The sequence below is a fragment of the Agelaius phoeniceus genome, chromosome 18 (genome assembly GCF_051311805.1).
Source record: "Agelaius phoeniceus isolate bAgePho1 chromosome 18, bAgePho1.hap1, whole genome shotgun sequence".
NCBI classification, from domain to species: Eukaryota; Metazoa; Chordata; class Aves; order Passeriformes; family Icteridae; genus Agelaius; species Agelaius phoeniceus.
Genome location: NC_135282.1, coordinates 12231959 through 12249260, shown reverse-complemented (window position 1 = coordinate 12249260; position 17302 = coordinate 12231959). Strand labels below are relative to the sequence as shown.

At 59.3% G+C, this 17302-nt stretch overlaps 1 protein-coding gene across 2 annotated transcripts; it reads left to right on the top strand.

Annotated features, from left to right (window-relative positions):
* The first annotated feature begins 4318 nt into the window (after positions 1–4318).
* Positions 4319–11509, top strand: TESC (tescalcin). Of its 2 annotated transcripts, XM_054645886.2 has the most exons (8): positions 4322–4479; positions 7928–7997; positions 9266–9346; positions 10181–10320; positions 10415–10476; positions 10542–10649; positions 11029–11076; positions 11241–11509. In XM_054645886.2, the coding sequence occupies exons 1-8, from the start codon at positions 4422–4424 to the stop codon at positions 11316–11318; spliced, it is 645 nt and encodes a 214-aa protein (XP_054501861.1). In that variant the 5' UTR covers positions 4322–4421; the 3' UTR covers positions 11319–11509. The 2 variants fall into 2 exon arrangements, 1 of the variants encoding a protein (XP_054501861.1); XR_013184696.1 differs by having other exon boundaries at positions 4319–4479; positions 10542–11076; positions 11241–11341.
* The last annotated feature ends 5793 nt before the right edge of the window (positions 11510–17302 follow it).

Genomic DNA, 17302 nt, shown 5'->3' with positions numbered 1-17302 from the left:
CTTTGGTGGTGGTGGTCTGCAGGGATCTGGGGCTCCAGGAGGAGCAGCCTGTGGGGAGAGAGTGAGGAATGCTGAGGGGGCTCTGCTCCAAGCAGAATTCTGTCGTTAAAGAGTCAGAATCCAGAATGGTTTGGGCTGGAAAGGACCTTAAAGCTCCTCTTGTTCCATGGGCAGGGACACCTTCACTATCCCAGGTCTGTCCTGACAGGAGCCTGGAGGGAGGGAGGAGTTCCCATGGTGAAGCAGGGTAGGGAATCCTCAGGCAAAAACCCTGAAATTCCAGCTCTTGTTTTTGAGGGTTGGAATAGACCCCAAACCTCCAACCCACTGTGAAAGCAGATCCCAAAAGATTCCTGGCAGGGATGCAGGGTTGGGAATGGGGCTGGGGAGTCCCAAGGTGGCTGAGAAGGGGCAGAGCAGGGCTTGGGCTCCCCATGCCTATTCCCAGCTGCCAGCAAGATTCCTGGGGGTTTGTGCTCCCTTCTGCTGCCACGTGGGCCTCTCTCCAGTGCACCCAGGCCATGACAGAGCTCACAGGAGCCAGACAGTTCCCCTGGGAGCTGGCCAGTGCTTGCCAACCCACCTGGGGAGCTGCTGCTGGGGGCTTCAGGGTCCCAGAGCTGCCAGCAGGGCCCTTTCTGTCCCTCTTTGGGCCCCTCTGTGCTCATACCCTGAGAGGAGCCTGGCCCAGGAGGAAGTGTGGGAGCTGCTGCTCACCACAGACTGGTGTGCTCGAGCTGCAGGAGGGTTGGGTACTCAGGAACTCACCCTGGAACCAAATCCTCATCCCTCTGGCAGGGCTTTTGGAGGAGCTGTGACCTCAGGCAGCTCTGCCTGCTCTGGGTGCTGCCCACATCCACACCTGGGCTGTGGGTGTTGGGTCACCCAGAGCACCAACACAGCCTTGGAGGTGCCAAATTTGGAAAGATTGGGCTGAAAATTTGGAAATATTGATTCAATGTGTTTTCCACACAACCTCAGCCCAGGGGCCAAGTCAGATTTTGGGATTTGAGACAAACCCAAAGGGAATGCTGAGTTCCCTTGGTCTCCCATTTGGGATGGGTGTCCCCACTGCCTCCAGTGCTGCTTGCCCTGGGTGGGGTCTGGTCTTGGGGAGGAGAAACTCCCCTGTGAGCACCTGCTGCTGTGGGAGGCCTCAGCCCAGCATCCAGGGTGAACAGGAGAGCTGGAAACCCCCAGGATACATCCAGGGAAACCTGGGAGAGCTGGAAACACCCAGGATACATCCAGGGAAACCTGGAAACCCCCAGGATACATCCAGGGTGGCCAAGAAAAGCTGGAATCCCCCAGGACACATCCAGGGAAACCTGGGAGAGCTGGAATCCCCCAGGATACATCCAGGGAAACCTGGAAACACCCAGGATACATCCAGGGAAACTGGAAACCCCCAGGATATATCCAGGGAAACCTGGAATCCCCCAGGATACGTCCAGGGAAACTGGAAACCCCCAGAATACATCCAGGGTGACCAGGGAGAGCTGGAATCCTCCAGGATGACCAGGAAAAGCTGGAAACCACCAGGATAAATGCAGTGTGGCTAGGGAAACCTGGAAACCCCCAGGATACATCCAGGGGGGCCAGGAAAAGCTGGAATCCCCCAGGACACATCCAGGGAAACCTGGAAACCCCCAGGATATATCCAGGGAAACCTGGGAGAGCTGGAATCCCCCAGGATACATCTAGGGAAACCTGGAAACCCCCCAGGATACATCCAGGGTGGCCAGGAAAAGCTGGGAAGCCTCGAGGATACCTGTGTGTCCATGCTGGAACAGCCTCTTGGAATGCACATGCAGGGCCCAGCACTGTGGGAACACCTCTGTGGGATGCTGGGTGACATTTGGGGTTTGCTCTCCCCTCCTGGCAGGGCAGGCACTGTCACCTTTTCCCCAAGGGGACAGCAGTGGATCCCTAAAGCTCCTTGTGTCTGTGCTGATGTCTGGGTGCATGGGGTCCATGTTAAAGGTGGTGCTGATGCTGTCCATGGGGATTTGTCTGTCCTGTCTGTGTGGAGCCCTCCCTGGAAGGTTTCTGTGGAATTGCCTCCCCTCTCCCACCAGGTGCAAAGCCAGGCCAGGTCTCTCGTGTCCTTGGGAGCAGGGGGTGAATTCCCTTCCCTTCCCTTCCCTTCCCTTCCCTTCCCTTCCCTTCCCTTCCCTTCCCTTCCCTTCCCTTCCCTTCCCTTCCCTTCCCTTCCCTTCCCTTCCCTTCCCTTCCCTTCCCTTCCCTTCCCTTCCCTTCCCTTCCCTTCCCTTCCCTCCCGTGCTGGGGACAGAACAGCCCCAGTGCTGCATGTGAAAATCCAGGAGGTGAAGGGAAAAATCCAGAATGGGGGAAGAGGAAGCTGGGAAGGGGCAGAAACAGGGAGTACTCCCTGTCTGGGTGGTGAGGGAAAGCCAGGGCTGCTTCCAGGCTTTGCCACTGGGTGCTGGCACTCAGGGGTGTTCCAGGCAGTGCCATTCCCGGGCAGTGCCATTCCCGGGCAGTGCCATTCCCGGGGGGCAGTGCCATTCCCAGGGGGCAGTGCCATTCCCAGGCAATGCCATTCCCAAGGGGCAGTGCCATTCCCAGGCAGTGCCATTCCAGGGCAGTGCCATTCCCAGGGGGCAATGCCATTCCCAGGGGGCAGTGCCATTCCCAGGGGGCAGTGCCACCCCCGGGCAGTGCCATTCCAGGGCAGTGCCATTCCTAGGCAATGCCATTCCCAAGGGGCAGTGCCATTCCCAGGGGGCAGTGCCATTCCCAAGGGGCAGTGCCATTCCCAGGGGGCAGTGCCATTCCTAGGGGGCAGTGCCAATCCAGGGCAGTGCCATTCCCAGGCAATGCCATTCCCAGGCAGTGCCATTCCCAGGGGGCAGTGCCATTCCCAGGGGGCAGTGCCATTCCCGGACAGTGCCATTCCGGGCAGTGCCATTCCCGGGCAGTGCCATTCCCAGGGGGCAGTGCCATTCCGGGCAGTGCCATTCCGGGCAGTGCCATTCCCAGGCAATGCCATTCCCAGGGGGCAGTGCCATTCCCAGGGGGCAGTGCCATTCCCAGGGGGCAGTGCCATTCCCGGGCAGTGCCATTCCCGGGCACTCTCCTGGGGGCAGCGCCATCCCCGGGATGTTTCTCCACCCTTGGAGGCCGAGCTCTGGCTGTGCTGCTGCTCCAGGCCAGGCTGAGGAGCTGCTGGTGCCCTCCAGCAGCCGAGGGGCAGGGAGGGGCAGGGAGGGACAGCTCCTGGATCCTCTGGAGCAGCCCTTCCAACCCCTTTGGAGCCATCCTGGCACAGCCGAGGGCAGGCACTGAGGCCTCTGACAAACCATGGGAGTTTGTCTCCAATCTTTGCAGGAAAACTAATGTCAGGAATGTCCAGACCAGCCAGCCCTGCCTGGGGCCAGGGAGAGCTGTGGGGGCAGGAGGATGAGGAGGAAAGGGCTGCTCTGGGCTGGAGAAGGGTCCCTGGGATCACTGGTCCCTTCCAGGCCACCTCCACCTCCACCTGCTGGCTCCAGGTGCTGTCCTGGATTCTGGGCATCTCCAGGGATATCCCAGCTCTGAAGGCCCTGCCTGCCTCCCTGCTGGCTCTTCCCCCACGGGGGACATGGGGGCTGTGGGCAGGGACAGAGTGCTGCATTTATTTCCCTCCTCCTGCCTGGAAGTGCCTGGGCTGGGCAAAATTCCACATTGGATGGAAAACTGCTGGCCCAGGAATGGAGGGTGAGGAGCCCTGAGCCCCAGGGCCCCTGACAATGACAGCTGAGGTTGCAAGATGGGGGCATCTCTCCTTTCCCCGTTTTTATTTATAAACAGGTATTTTCCTGGACAGCTGGAGGCTGGAAATGATTTCATTCCTTTCCTGTTTATATTTGGCTTTAAACAAATAAACAACTCTGACTTGCTACCTACTGCCGGTGTGCTGTGCTCTTTGAGCTGCTCCCAAACCTCTGCCTGCCGCGAGGGTCCGGTGCCTGTCCCCAGTGCTGCTCCTGGCAGGGCTCTGCTCTTCCCTGTGTCCCTGCCCGTGCCCCTCTGGCACCGGGAGATGGGGACAGAACCCCCCGAGCTGCCAAAGCTGCCTCATGGGGGGTCACCCCTGGGTGCCCCCCTTTGGGGACACAGCCCGAGCAGTGCCAAGGCTGGGGCAGCCGGGGGTGTCCGTGGGGAGACCCCGGCCCCGTTCCCGCCCGGGGATAGCGGGGGCACAGCCGGGGGCTCCCGGTGCCAGCAGCGGCTGCCGGGGCTGCCCCGCTCCCCGAGGCTCCCACCCCCGCGGGCCCGGCGCTGCCTCTGGGCGGGGGCGCGCAGGGACCCGGGGCCGCCGCGCCGCCGCCGCCGCCGCCTCCCCCGCCGCGCCCGCCCTTAAAAGCGGCGGCGGCTCCGGTGCAGCGCCCGCGGCGGCGCTCCCGGCACGGCCCGGGATGGGCTCCGCGCACTCCGTGCCCGCCGAGATGCGGGAGCTGGCGGACAGGACGGGCTGTGAGTACCGGGGAGCCGCGGGCACCGCCCCAGATCATCCCACCCCGCCCCGAGCCCCGGGCCCGAGGGGACACCGGCAGGGGACACATCACCCGGGGAGGGCTCCGGACGTGTCACCGGGGAGGGGGGGGTGGTGCGGGACGTGTCACCCGTGGGAGGGGGGGTGCAGGAGGTGCCAGCCGGGAAGGGAGGGGGAGCGCACGGGAAATGTCACCTGGGTGGCCGGGGGACTGCGGGAGGTGACGCTCGAGCAGGGCAGGGGATGCAGGACGTGTCGCGGGACCCGTGCAGGGAATGTCACTGGGGAGGTGCAGAGGTGTCACCCGGGCTGGGGGAGAGAGAGCAGGATGTGACACCGCGGGATGGAGCGGGGGAGGGGATAAGAGGGGAGGGTGTAGGACGGTCACCAGAGGGTGCCAGCGTGTCACCCTGGTCCCTGCTGCCACCAATCCCCGAGCCAGGGCGTCGAGCGGCCACACGTGCGAGCCCCAGCCGGGCTCTGCCCACCGGGGCCCCGGGCATTGTCCCCGCAGCGCTGCTCTGCCCCGGAGCCACCGGGCCGTGACACCCCGGGGCTGTTCCGGGGCTGCTTTGGGGTCGAGGGATCGGCAGGGAAGGGGCAGGGACACGGCCCAGGGCTCCCCGAGGGAGGGACGGGGTGGCCGTGCCCGTCCTGGAAGCGTCACCGCTCCAGGACGCGGCAGCTCCGGGCACGGGGGTCGGGGAGCTCCCGCCTGGATCCTCCAGCTCCGGCCCTGCCGAGCCGCTGCGGGGAGGGGAGGGCTGAGGGGAGGCTCTGCCCACGGCCAAAGGCTCTGTGGGGGCCAAGAGGGTCTGGTGACCGTCCCCAGTGCTGCTGCTGCTCCTGGGGTCACATCTCCCTCTCCTCTCCCTCTGCAGGGAGGGCTGAGCCCCCACACCCCACACTGAGACCCCCCCAGGGCAGACTCAGGAGCCTGGGGAGCCCGCGGGGTGCCAGCCTGGCAGCCCAGGGTGGGAGGAGGATTTTGGGGAGCCCCCTGGCCCGGGGACCCTGCAGCAGCATCTCGGGCACAGGCGGCACCTGCCCGTGGGAGGCTCCTCCCCGGTGCCCCGGGGATCAACGCCAGGGCAGGGTTTGCGAGGGCAACACCCAAAAATCTCATGGAAAGCAGAGGAGGGAGGGCAGGGGGAGCCCACAACTCCAAGCCATGTCTGGGGTGCCCGTCCTGTGCTCCCGTGGCATTCCAGAGCTTCCCCTGTGCTGTGGCTGCTGCCAAAAAGGGGATTTAGGAATTTACAGCCTCACTGCTGGGCTCCGACCTCGCACAGGGCACTGCAGCCACCCTCGGTCCCCTGGGAGGAGCAGGGACAGGGCAGAGCCACCCGGAGGTGCCCCAGGCTCGCTGCTTTGCCTTCTCCCCCGTGGAGGGACACCCTGAGGGCTGCTCGGGGCTGCTTCCCCTCCCTCCTTCCCTCCGTGTGCTCCATCCCAAAGCTGCTGCAGCGTCTCCCCAGGGTGAAGTGGCTCTTCCCGGGATGCTGTGACCATCCCTGCAGCCAGGCTGGTCCCACAGGAGGCCTGAGACCCCCTCAGTGCCCCCCCCCCAGTGCCCTGAGCCCCCTCAGTGCCCCTTTCCCTTTGCTCAAGCAGCACAAACCATGCAAGGCTGGGAACAGCAAGCCTGGCTCCCTTTGGTTGAGATCCCATTTTTCCCCCATCAGAGGAGGCTGCTGTGCTTGGACACGGGCCTGCAGCATCAGGATGCTTCTCAGGGACACCAGCAGCCTCTGCTGCCCTTGAGCCAGCCCTTCTTCCAGCAAAGCTTTTGCCTTTTCTGCAGATTTTCCCTTTTCTTTTTCTGGAAAGCAGCCGAGCTCTGCCACCTTTACAGGCCAGAGCAATGCTGGGAGAGCTGCCCTGAGAGGAACACCTGGGATGGGGAAAGAGGCAGGAAAAGCCTCACCCAGCCCTCCAGGGCCAGCCCAACCATGAGCACCCAGCCACTGAGCCCAGTTCTTTGTGCTCTTGGTGCCTGGGACGTTTTTCTGAGAGATCAGAGCTTTTTGGTGTGCCCCAGATGCTCAGGGCTTGGTGGCTCCCACGGTGACGGCGATGGCGTCACGGCACAGAGGGAAAGGTCACATCTGCAGGGCCAAAATTGGAAAGCAAAAAGTCCAGGGAAAGTTTCCATGGGACAGCAGCAGAGCAGCAGCTGGGAGGGACTGGGGGAGGAAACATCCAGAGGGGTCTGGGCATCACCACCTGGGAGCCAGGGGGCTGAGGGGGGACAAAGGGGTTTGAAGGGGATCCTTCAGGGATCCAGGCAGGCTCAGGGTCCCCCTGGCCCATCCCAGATGGGTTTTCCAGGCTCTTACAGAGGGCTCTGAAGGCCCAGCCCCACTGATCAATGCAGCTGCTATTTCCAGGCTGTGAAGCAGCAGTGGGCAAAGCAAAGGACATTATTTAAACATCATAAAAGGCAGCGAGGGAGGCAGCTCAGCCCAGCTCTGACCCTGCTGGCTTGCTGCAATTAACTCTTTGCAACCCCTTAAAGTGGTTTTGTGTCTCTCCATGATGCCAGGAGTGGCTGATTTGCAGCTGCTGGGGCTGCAGGAGCCTGTGGGTGCCCAGACAGACCCCCAGCCCACAGAGACACAGCTCCAGAGCACTGCCCTGGATCCTGGGAATGGCCCTGTCAATGCTGGCACAAGAGTCAGGCTCTGAGGGGTCAGAGCTTGGTTACAGCCCCAGGAGAGCAGTGGGGGCAGATAAACTCGCCTGTGCTGGGGGATCAGGGCACTGGGGAGGTGCTGCTGAGCCCCAGCACTCGGGGGGCTCACAGGGAGCTGCTGGTCCCCCCTTCCAGCCCTGCCCTGGGGTGGGGTTGGTGCTGGGCAGTGCCCACCCCTGTGGTTTGTGGCTCACCCTGAGCAGTGGCAGCAATTTCAAAGACAGGAGTTGATTTTGGGGGGCTGCTGAGCCCTCTCTGTGTCCTTTCCTCTTCTCTGGCTGCTGTCAGGGTTTCTGATCCCAGAGGTGTTTCCTGCAGCAGCCGTGGCTGTGCAGGACATGGAGGAACCTCCTGGCTCCAGGCAGAGCTGTCCTGGGGCAGGGGGAGAGCAGGAGCTGCCTGGGCACAGCTCTGCCCACGGTGCCAACCCCAAAAATGCCAATGCTGTTCCAGTGGGCTGGCACCAAGGATCCTGAGCTGAGGGAGGGATCCCACTGTGCCATTCCATGCCATGCTGGGCCAGGGAATTCCCTGCAGACAGGACAGGGAATAACCCAGCCCTTGGCACTGGGCACGGGGACACAGAGGGACCCTGCAGGTGGCACGGAGCCACCACAGGGCAATGGGGGTGGCACAGCTGTGCCCAGGACCCTGCCCTGGTGCTGGGGGTGGGACAGGCACAGAGGGGTGTCCCCGGGGCTCAGCCCCTGTCACCTCTGTCCTTTCCCTGGCAGTCACCTCTGAGCAGATCGAGCACCTGCACCGGCGCTTCAAGCAGCTGAGCCAGGACCAGCTGACGATCCGGTAGGGAATGCCAGCCCCAGGGCAATGCCAGCCCCGGGACAATGCCAGCCCCGGGACAATGCCAGCCCCATGCCAGCCCCGGGACAATTCCCATCCCATGGCAATCCCAGCCCCAGGACAATCCCAGCCCCAGGGCAATCCTAGCCCCAGGGCAATGCCAGCCCCATGCCAGCCCCAGGGCAATTCCCATCCCATGGCAATCCCAGCCCCAGGACAATTCCGGTCCCACTTCAATCCCAGCCCCTCTGCAATCCCAGCCCCACTTAAATCCCAGCCCCATTACAATTCCCATCCCATGGCAATCCCAGTCCCAGGGCAATCCCAGCCCCACAGCAATTCCAGCCCCATTACAATTCCCATCCTGTGGCAGTTCCAGCCCCACCACAATTCCCATCCCATGGCAATCCCAGCCCCTGGGCAATGCCAGCCCTGCTACAATTCCAGCCCCAGGGCAATCCCAGCCCCAGGGCAATCCCAGCCCCATTACAATCCCATCCCATTTCAGTTCCATCCCCACTTCAATCCCAGCCCCATTACAATCCCAGCCCCACAGCAATCCCAGCCCCACTGCTGGTGGATGCCACCCCCAGCATCTCCCCCTTCCCTGGGCTGCCCAAGGTGCTGGTCCAGGGCTGGGATTCTGTGTCCTTCCCTGAGCCATCCCTGAGCCAGCTCCTGCAGGGTGGCCTTGCAAATATTCCGAGGAAAACACACAATAACCCATTGGCCTGGGAGCAAGGGCTCTCCTGACAAACATCTCATCACCCCCCAGCTTTAAAAACAGTTCTAGGGAGGGAAGGGGGGGTTGCAGGGGCTCCTGTGCCTCTCCTTGGTGGCTGCACAGGGAATGGGAGAGCTCTGACCTCTCTCAGGGTTATTTCTTGGCTCGTTTACTTTATAAATCCCAGAGATCAAAGCCCAGCACGGGCTCAGCATGAAGCTGAGGGGAGGGTGGACAGCAGAATCTCCTTGGTGAGCTCTGCTTGAGGCCTTTTTCCTGGGAAAACTCCAAAATCCACTGCAGGTGAAGCCATGCAAAGAGCCCTGGGGTCATCCCAAGAGCTTCCCCAGGACCCATCCTGGGGGGACAAAATCTCTGAGCATGGACTTGCTGTCAGTCCGAACAGAAGGAAAAAGGGTTTTTATCCAAAATCCCTTTATTTTTCCGTGTTTGCTTTGGAAGGAAGGGTTGGGTCTCTCTGGGGTTCTCAGGGCTTCTCCCTCCTCCCTACGTCCCTCACACCCTGGGCTCTCTGTGCCCTTTGCAGCAAGGAGAACTTTGACAGCATCCCCGACCTGGAGTTCAACCCCATCAGAGGGAAAATCGTCCACGCCTTTTTTGACAAGCGGTGAGAATGCCCAGCACCCAGGGAGGGAGGATTTACCCGCTGTGAATGGGCTGGGGCTGGGCAGGGACCTTCCCCCCAAAGGCTGGGGTGGAGCCAGGCAGAAAACGAGACATTTAATCTGGATTTTAGGGATAAAGCAGTCCTAGGGCTTTGCTGGGGGTGTGGTGGGGCTGGGGCGGGTTCTCCATTGTCTCTGTGTCTCTGGGAGCCTCTCAGGAGCCCCGGCCAGCCCCGGGTCAGCAGACAGCAGGGGACACTCCCTGTGCCCCGAGGGTACTGAGGGCAGCCAGGCCGGTCACCTTTGCCGCAGGAGAGACACCAGAGACATGGGTAGAGGATAAAAGGGCCGACTCTCAGCAGGGGTTAATCCAAGGTTTTATTCCAGGAGTCCCAAAGGAGCCCCACAAACCTCAGGGGGTTCCTGCTGAAAGCCCCGGGAGAGGTGCCAAGGTTGCATTTAAAGGGAGGTGGAAACCTAAAGTAGAGAACATTTACTGACCATGAGTGACCCTGAGGGATGGGTACTGAGAATGGACATTTAGGACAGGGTCTGGGGTAACACTTGTGGGGCTGACCCCTGGCCTCTGGCTGATCACTCGATGTCCTGGACCAAAAGTTCTGGATGGAGGGGATGGGATGGGGAGTGACTGACAGAGAGCCAGGGTGGGGATTTGGGGGTGATCTCAGCAAAGGAAAGGGATTGCACAGGTACAGGGAGGGGGTACAATCTGGGGTAAAGCATTTGGGAAAAATACAAACCCAAACCTATTACAAAGTATTACAAAGTATAAAAGCACACCACAACACCCAATCACCGAGGGCTGGGCCCCCCAGGAACCTGCGGCAGGAGTCGGACGGGCTGGCAGAGGAGATCAACTTCGAGGACTTCCTGACCATCATGTCCTACTTCAGACCCATCGAGATGAACATGGACGAGGAGCAGCTCGACCGCTTCCGCAAGGAGAAGCTGAAATGTGAGGCTGCCCCGGGGCAAACCTGGGCTTGGGGCTGCTGGGAAGGGGCTGCCCTGACCCTGCTGTCCCCTGCTGTCCCCTGCTGTCCCCCCAGTCCTGTTCCACATGTACGACTCGGACCACGACGGGAAGATCACGCTGCAGGAGTACAGAAATGTAAAGTTGGGTCCCCCTGTCCCATCCCTCCATCCCCAGGCCTGGCCTGAGCCTCTGCCTTGCAGGTGGTGGAGGAGCTGCTGTCAGGGAACCCCCACCTGGAGAAGGAGTCGGCTCGGTCCATCGCCGACGGGGCCATGATGGAGGCAGCCAGCATCTGTGTGGGACAAATGGTGGGAGCCTCTGCTGGGAGCCTCCTGCTGCTCTCAGGGGCTCTGCTGGCATCACAATGGGGCTGGCAGGTGTCCCTGCTTCCCAGGGCATCTCCCTGTGCCGCGGCAGCTTTGGCTGGAGGTGTTTTTTGCAGGCAGCAGCTCCCAGGGTGATGTTTCCTCATGAGAGAGGGACCAGCATCCCACAAACCCCCATCCTCACTGCCTATGGAAGGGGCTGCTCCTGGCAGCCGAGGGGGTTTGGGAACCACTCAGGGGCTGGCCATGGGGTGCAGGGCAGGAACCCATGGGAGATGTGTCCCTCAGCCCCAGGGGACATCCCTGGGCCGCCCCTCCCATCACCCCGGGGCAGCTGCGATGTTTCCTCTCACTGCGGCAGGGCCCGGACCAGGTGTACGAGGGCATCACCTTCGAGGACTTCCTGAAGGTCGGTGACACCCCCGAGGCCCCGGGAGGAGGGGCCGGGGTGGGGACAGGGGCGGGCACAGGGACCGGGATGGGCACAGCAGGGGCCGGGATGGGCACCGGCACAGGGGAGGGCACAGCAGGGCTGGGCCGTGGCCCTGGTCCCCTCACCCTGTCCCCTGTCAGATGTGGCAGGGCATTGACATCGAGACCAAGATGCACGTCCGCTTCCTCAACGTGGACACCATCGCCCACTGCTACTGAGAGGGACAGCAGGAGGAGGAGGAAGAGGAGGAGGAGGATGAGGAAGAGCAGGACCCAGCAGCAGCTCCATGTCCTGGCACTCAGCTCCCAGCTCCGTGGCTCTGCCCCACCCGTGTGCCTGTTCCAGGCTGGGGCTGCCCTCTAGAAACATTAGAGGCTTTTATCTGTAATAAAAGATATTTCTCTTTTTAGTCCTCGCTGAGAAACACTCCACCCATCCATCCATCCATCCATCCATCCATCCATCCATCCATCCATCCATCCATCCATCCATCCATCCCTCCATGCTGCAGTGTTTCCCTGAGCAGAAACCCTCCCCAAATCCTGGCTGCGCCATAAATCTGGGTTTCACCTCTGCCAGGAGCTGCTGTGGGGAAGGACCTGCCCAGCCTGGGCTGATCCCAGGCCAGGGGAGAGGCAGGGATGGGGATGCAGTTGGGCAGGAGGTGACAGCAGCACCCCCAGCACCTGCAGGGACAGCCCCGTCCCACTCTGCATCCTGCAGGGAAGGCGGAGGCAACGACACAAGGAATATTCCCGGTTTAATCCCAAAGCAGAGCAGGCAGGAGGAGCCCAGCAGGCAGCAGGAACGTGGGGACACGGGCTCCTGGCAACCAGGTGGCTTCTGCCCCCTCATGTTCCCGCTGGAACAAGGCACGGGAGCCGGGGGTTGTTTACTGCCATTAATGACTGAGTAGCTCCAGGCGGGTTCTGTCTCTAAGGCAGCCCGAGCTGGGGAGGGAGGGAGGCAGGGAAAAAAGGGCAATGGCTATTTTTAGGAAAGCAGGGAAGATTTATTTGTTTTATCAAAAAACAGCTTCCCCTGGTGACAGGAGCAGCACAGCCGGCGGGTGAGGGGCTGGGCAGCGATGGGTGCGGAGCCACCGGCCCTGTGTCACCCCTGTGTCACCCCTCCATCCATCCCTGTGTCACTCCTGTGTCACCCCTCTGTCCATCCCTGTGTCCCCCCCTGGGTCACCCCTGGCTCAGGGCAACATTTCCTTCTTGTTTTCCTCATTATTGGGGTCTCTGCTCTGCACCCCCACACTGAGGGCACATTTCGGGTTTCTGTCCCGTCCCAAGTCCCCGTGTCCGTTCGGAGCCGCTGGAGCCGAGCCTGGAGCAGCTCCCGGAGCCCGGGGAAGGACAAGGACAGCGCTGCCTTGCCCCAGGGACCAGCCCGGGGCTGCCCCGGGGATGGAGCCGCTCCGGGGTCCCACCTGGGAATGTTCCCCTGGGAATGTCCCACGGAGCTGTGGGACAGCGCTGCCGCTGGGGCTGAGCTGGGACTGGGCTGGGCTGGGCACGGTGGGGATGGGGCTGGGCACGATGGGGATGCAGCTCCCGGCTCTCCCGGAGGAGCCAATTCGGGCCCTGCAAGGCTCCTGGTGCTGCCCCCAGCCCGGGCTGCGTTTGCAGAGCTCCGTGATTCCCTCCCTGGGCCCCTCTGGGCACCCCCATGACGAACACCACTACCTCCTCCTCCTCTTCTTCCTCCTCTTCTTCCTCTTCCTCCTCCTTCTCCCACCCTCTGCCGGATCCCCAGCGCTCCCTTCCCACCCCATGCACACGAGGCCCCGACCCCCAGCTCCTCCCCAAATCCAGGTTTCCGCAGCCAGCCCAGGCTCCTTTCCCTGCTTTCCCACTGAAATTCCCCCCAGACACTGCGGGAGAGCCCCGGTCCCTGATCCAGCTGCAGGCCCCGAGCTCCCCTCAGAGCCCCGAGCTCCCCTCACAGCCCTGAGCTCCCCTCAGAGCCCCGAGCTCCCATCACAGCCCTGAGCTCCCCTCAGAGCCCTGAGCTCCCCTCACAGCCCCGAGCTCCCCTCACAGCCCTGAGCTCCCATCACAGCCCTGAGCTCCCCTCAGAGCCCCGAGCTCCCCTCACAGCCCTGAGCTCCCCTCACAGCCCTGAGCTCCCATCACAGCCCTGAGCTCCCCTCACAGCCCCGAGCTCCCCTCAGAGTCCCGAGCTCCCCTCACAGCCCCGAGCTCCCATCACAGCCCCGAGCTCCCATCACAAACCCGAGCTCCCCTCAGAGCCCTGAGCTCTCCTCACAGCCCTGAGCTCCCCTCAGAGCCCTGAGCTCCCATCACAAACCCGAGCTCCCATCACAGCCCCGAGCTCCCCTCAGAGCCCTGAGCTCCCCTCACAAACCCGAGCTCCCCTCACAGCCCTGAGCTCCCCTCAGAGCCCCGAGCTCCCATCACAGCCCCGAGCTCCCCTCACAAACCCGAGCTCCCCTCACAAACCCGAGCTCCCCTCAGAGCCCCGAGCTCCCATCACAGCCCTGAGCTCCCATCACAGCCCCGAGCTCCCATCACAGCCCCGAGCTCCCCTCACAGCCCCGAGCTCCCCTCACAGCCCCGGGTCCTTTTCTGCCCCAGATCCCCGGCTGGGGCTGCAGGGGTTAACACCAGCTCAGGGTCCCTCTCCCCTCCACACCCCAATTTCCTCGAGGATCATCCCAGAGGATCCCAGTAGAGGTGAAGGCCGGGAGGAGTGAAGAGGATGGATGAGAGGATAATTATTATCCCTTGGGTTAATTAGCCGTTACAATTAGCTAATTATAATATAGTAATAATATATATAATATATAATATATTATTATATATTATACATTATAATATATATAATCATTATAATATAATTAGCTGCCCCTGATATTCCAAGTGGCAAGGAAAGCAAGGGAGGTTGGGAAACAGAGGCACCCAACACAAAGCAGCTGCAGCACTTTCCCTTTGTGAAAAAATGTCAACCACTTGGTTTGAAAATTTTAAAAGTTTAATAGTAATAAAATGGTTATAAAAATAGTAATACAATTAGAGTAATAAAAATTTGGACAATTAGGATTAGAACAATATGAGACAATAGAGACAAAGAGTTACAGACAGTCCGGGTACCTCTTTCTGGGCAAAATAAGCCCAAAATGGACCCAGGTTAACAGACGATTAACCCTTAAAAGCAACAGCCTGTTGCATATTCATACACCTCATACATGATGCATAAATTCCATTCAAACACAGGATTCTGTCTGGTCGGTGTCAGCTGCTTCCTCTGAATGCTGACGGTGTCTTCAGAGCTGAACAAGGCAGGAAGAACTCGATAATGGAGCAATAAATTCTCTTTCTCTGAAGGATTCAGGTGTCCTCTGGCTGCTATCTTGGTGAGAGTCTTCTCTTAAAAGAAGTATCCTACACAGCAAAGCTTCTACTTTAACATTATGTTATAACCTAAAACTATATTTAACACACTACTTAAGAATATTAACACAGCATAACTTTCTAACATAGCACATATAATATTAATTTTAATATTTGAAAAAAGCCAATCATAAATCACACCTTTGCTTGTGTTGGGAATTCCCTGTGGGAAATGGGAGAGGGGAGAGCAGGAGGGAGGCTGGGCTGGGCAGGGAGAGAGAGGAGCAGGGATGGATCTGGAGAGCCCCGTGCATGGGCAGGAGCATCGTGTTACACACAGCAAAGCCCAGTGAAACGGGGATAATCCTCCTGAAAATCACAGGGAAAGCTGGCAGAGCCCCGGGAAAGCTGGCAAGGACACAGCTTCTGCCACAGCAAAATCCTGCAAAGCCCAGAGCATCCATAAAGGAAAATGGTTCTGTTGTGGGGCCAGGAGGGGGCACACACAGAGCTCTGTGCACATCCCAGGGGGAACTGGAACATTGGAGCTGCCTTAAAACACACTGGAAATCTCCAGGGAGGCTGAGAAAGGCTGGGCAGCACCAGAGACAGCAGCTCCTGGGATTGGAGAGGGGGAATGAGTGACCCCAGAGCTGGAGAGGGAACTGAGTGACCCAGGATTGGAGAGGGAACTGAGTGACCCCAGAGCTGAGTGACCCCAAAGTGACTCCAGGACTGGAGATGGGAACTGAGTGACCCCAGAGGCAGAGAGGGGAACAGTGACCCCAGAGCTGAGTGACCCAGAGTGATCCCAGAACTGCAGAGAGGGAACTGAGTGACCCCAACCATGGAGATGGGGACTGAGTGACCCCAGGACTGGAGAGGGAACTGAGTGACCCCAGTCAGGATCAGGGCAGGGACCCTGGGCAGGTGGGTGTTGGCACTGAGGGGACCCAGCCTGACCCATGTCCCCACCATCCCCTCATCCATCAGCCACTCTGGAGCTCGGGAATGGCAGCAGAGACCAAACAAGGGGCCAGGAGGGGAGGGAAGAGCAGGAGAGCAGGAGGCAGCACAGAGCTCACAGCCATGGAACCATATTTCTGCAGCTGATATTTCTGAGCTGAATTTTGAGGAGTTCCTCGTTCCTTTGAGTGGCTCTGGCTGAGGCAGGGCTGACAGAGGGAACCCCCACCTGCAGCTCTGCCATGAACAGGAATTTGGCCCAGAGGCTGAAGGTCCACATTTCTGGATGAGAGTCTGCCAGTGCAGATTCTTTTTCTGGCTAAAAATCTTGCCAGATAAATCCTGACCTGAACAGACCCTTTCCCCCAGGTTTCTGCTCACAATCCACCAGGATCTCCTCTGCCCTGGGGCCTCCAGCCCCTGCTGCCCCCCCAGCAGCAGGGACAACACAGCTCCAGCACCCGGAGTTTCAGGAGCACCCACAGAAGGTGGAAATGAGCAGGCAAATGTCACTGGAGGAGAAGAGGGGGCAGAGAGGGTGTGAAAAATGCCAATCGCTTGTTTTGAAAATTTTAATAGTTTAATAGTAATAAAATTACTATAAAAATAGTAATACAATTGGAGTAATAAAAATTTGGACAATTTGGATTAGGACAAGATGAGACAATAGAGACAAAGAATTACAGATAGTCCAGGTACCTCTTTCTGGGCAAAATAAGCCCAAAAAGCACCCACATTAACAGAGGATTAACCCTTAAAAGCAACAGCTTGTTGCATATTCATACACCTCATACATGATGCATAAATTCCATTCAAACACAGGATTCTGTCTGGGCAGTGTCAGCTTCTTCCTCTGAATCCTGATGGCTCTTCATGGCTGAGCAAGGTGGAAAGAAGTTCCTTTCTTCTGATAATGGAGCAATAAATTCTTTTTCTCTGAAAGATTTAGGTGTCCTGTGGCTGCTATCTCAGTGTGAGTACCTCATTCCTTTATTTACAAAAACATCTCACATATATAGTTTCTATTTTAACATTATGTTATAACCTAAAACTATATTTAACCCACTACTTAAGAAAATAAACACAGCATCACTTTCTAACACAACACATATAATATTAATTTTAATATTTGTGAAAAGCCAATAATAAAATAGGTGTTTTTCACAGAGGACATGAACAATTCCTGCACCACATCAGAGCACCCACATTCACCCCTCAGTGACAGCAGCTGGGACAGGGAGTGACAGGGGTGGGCAGGGCAGGAGAGCAGAGCTGGGTGCCAAAGGCCACAGGGTGGAGGAGAAAGGGGGTTCAGATACCCCAGAGCACCCCAGAAAAGCACCCCCTGCTCCTCCTGCCAGCACTCCTCAGATCAGGAGAGGGATGCAGCCCCTGAAACCCCGGAGTGGCTCCTCCCTCACTGACTGGGGACACCAACAGAGGCAAAAAGCCCTTTCTGGTGGCTGGAGCCAGGAGCAGAGCGGGGCAGTGGGGATTGTCCAGCAGGGCTCTGCAGTGTCCTGCTGCCCTGCAGGATGGTGTGCCAGGCTCCCCTGGAGCTGCTGCCTGTGGCACACACACACAGACACACAGACAGACACACACAGACACAGACACACACAGACACACACAGACACACAGACACACAGACAGACACACAGACAGACATACACAGACACACAGACACAGACACAGACACACAAACAGACACACACACAGACACACACACACAGACACACACACACACAGACACACAGACACACACACAGACAGACATACACAGAGACACAGACAAACACACACAGACACAAAGACACACAGATACAACAGACAGACATACACACACACACAGACACACACAGACACACATGGAC

Bases quoted from the DNA above. Each gene is read 5' to 3' on its own strand.
- TESC (XM_054645886.2), top strand. From the start codon at position 4,422: ATGGGCTCCGCGCACTCCGTGCCCGCCGAGATGCGGGAGCTGGCGGAC. The intron at 7,998-9,265 runs GTAGGGAATGCC...TGCCCTTTGCAG, and splicing joins CAGGACCAGCTGACGATCCG to CAAGGAGAACTTTGACAGCA. The intron at 10,650-11,028 runs GTGGGAGCCTCT...TCACTGCGGCAG, and splicing joins GCATCTGTGTGGGACAAATG to GGCCCGGACCAGGTGTACGA.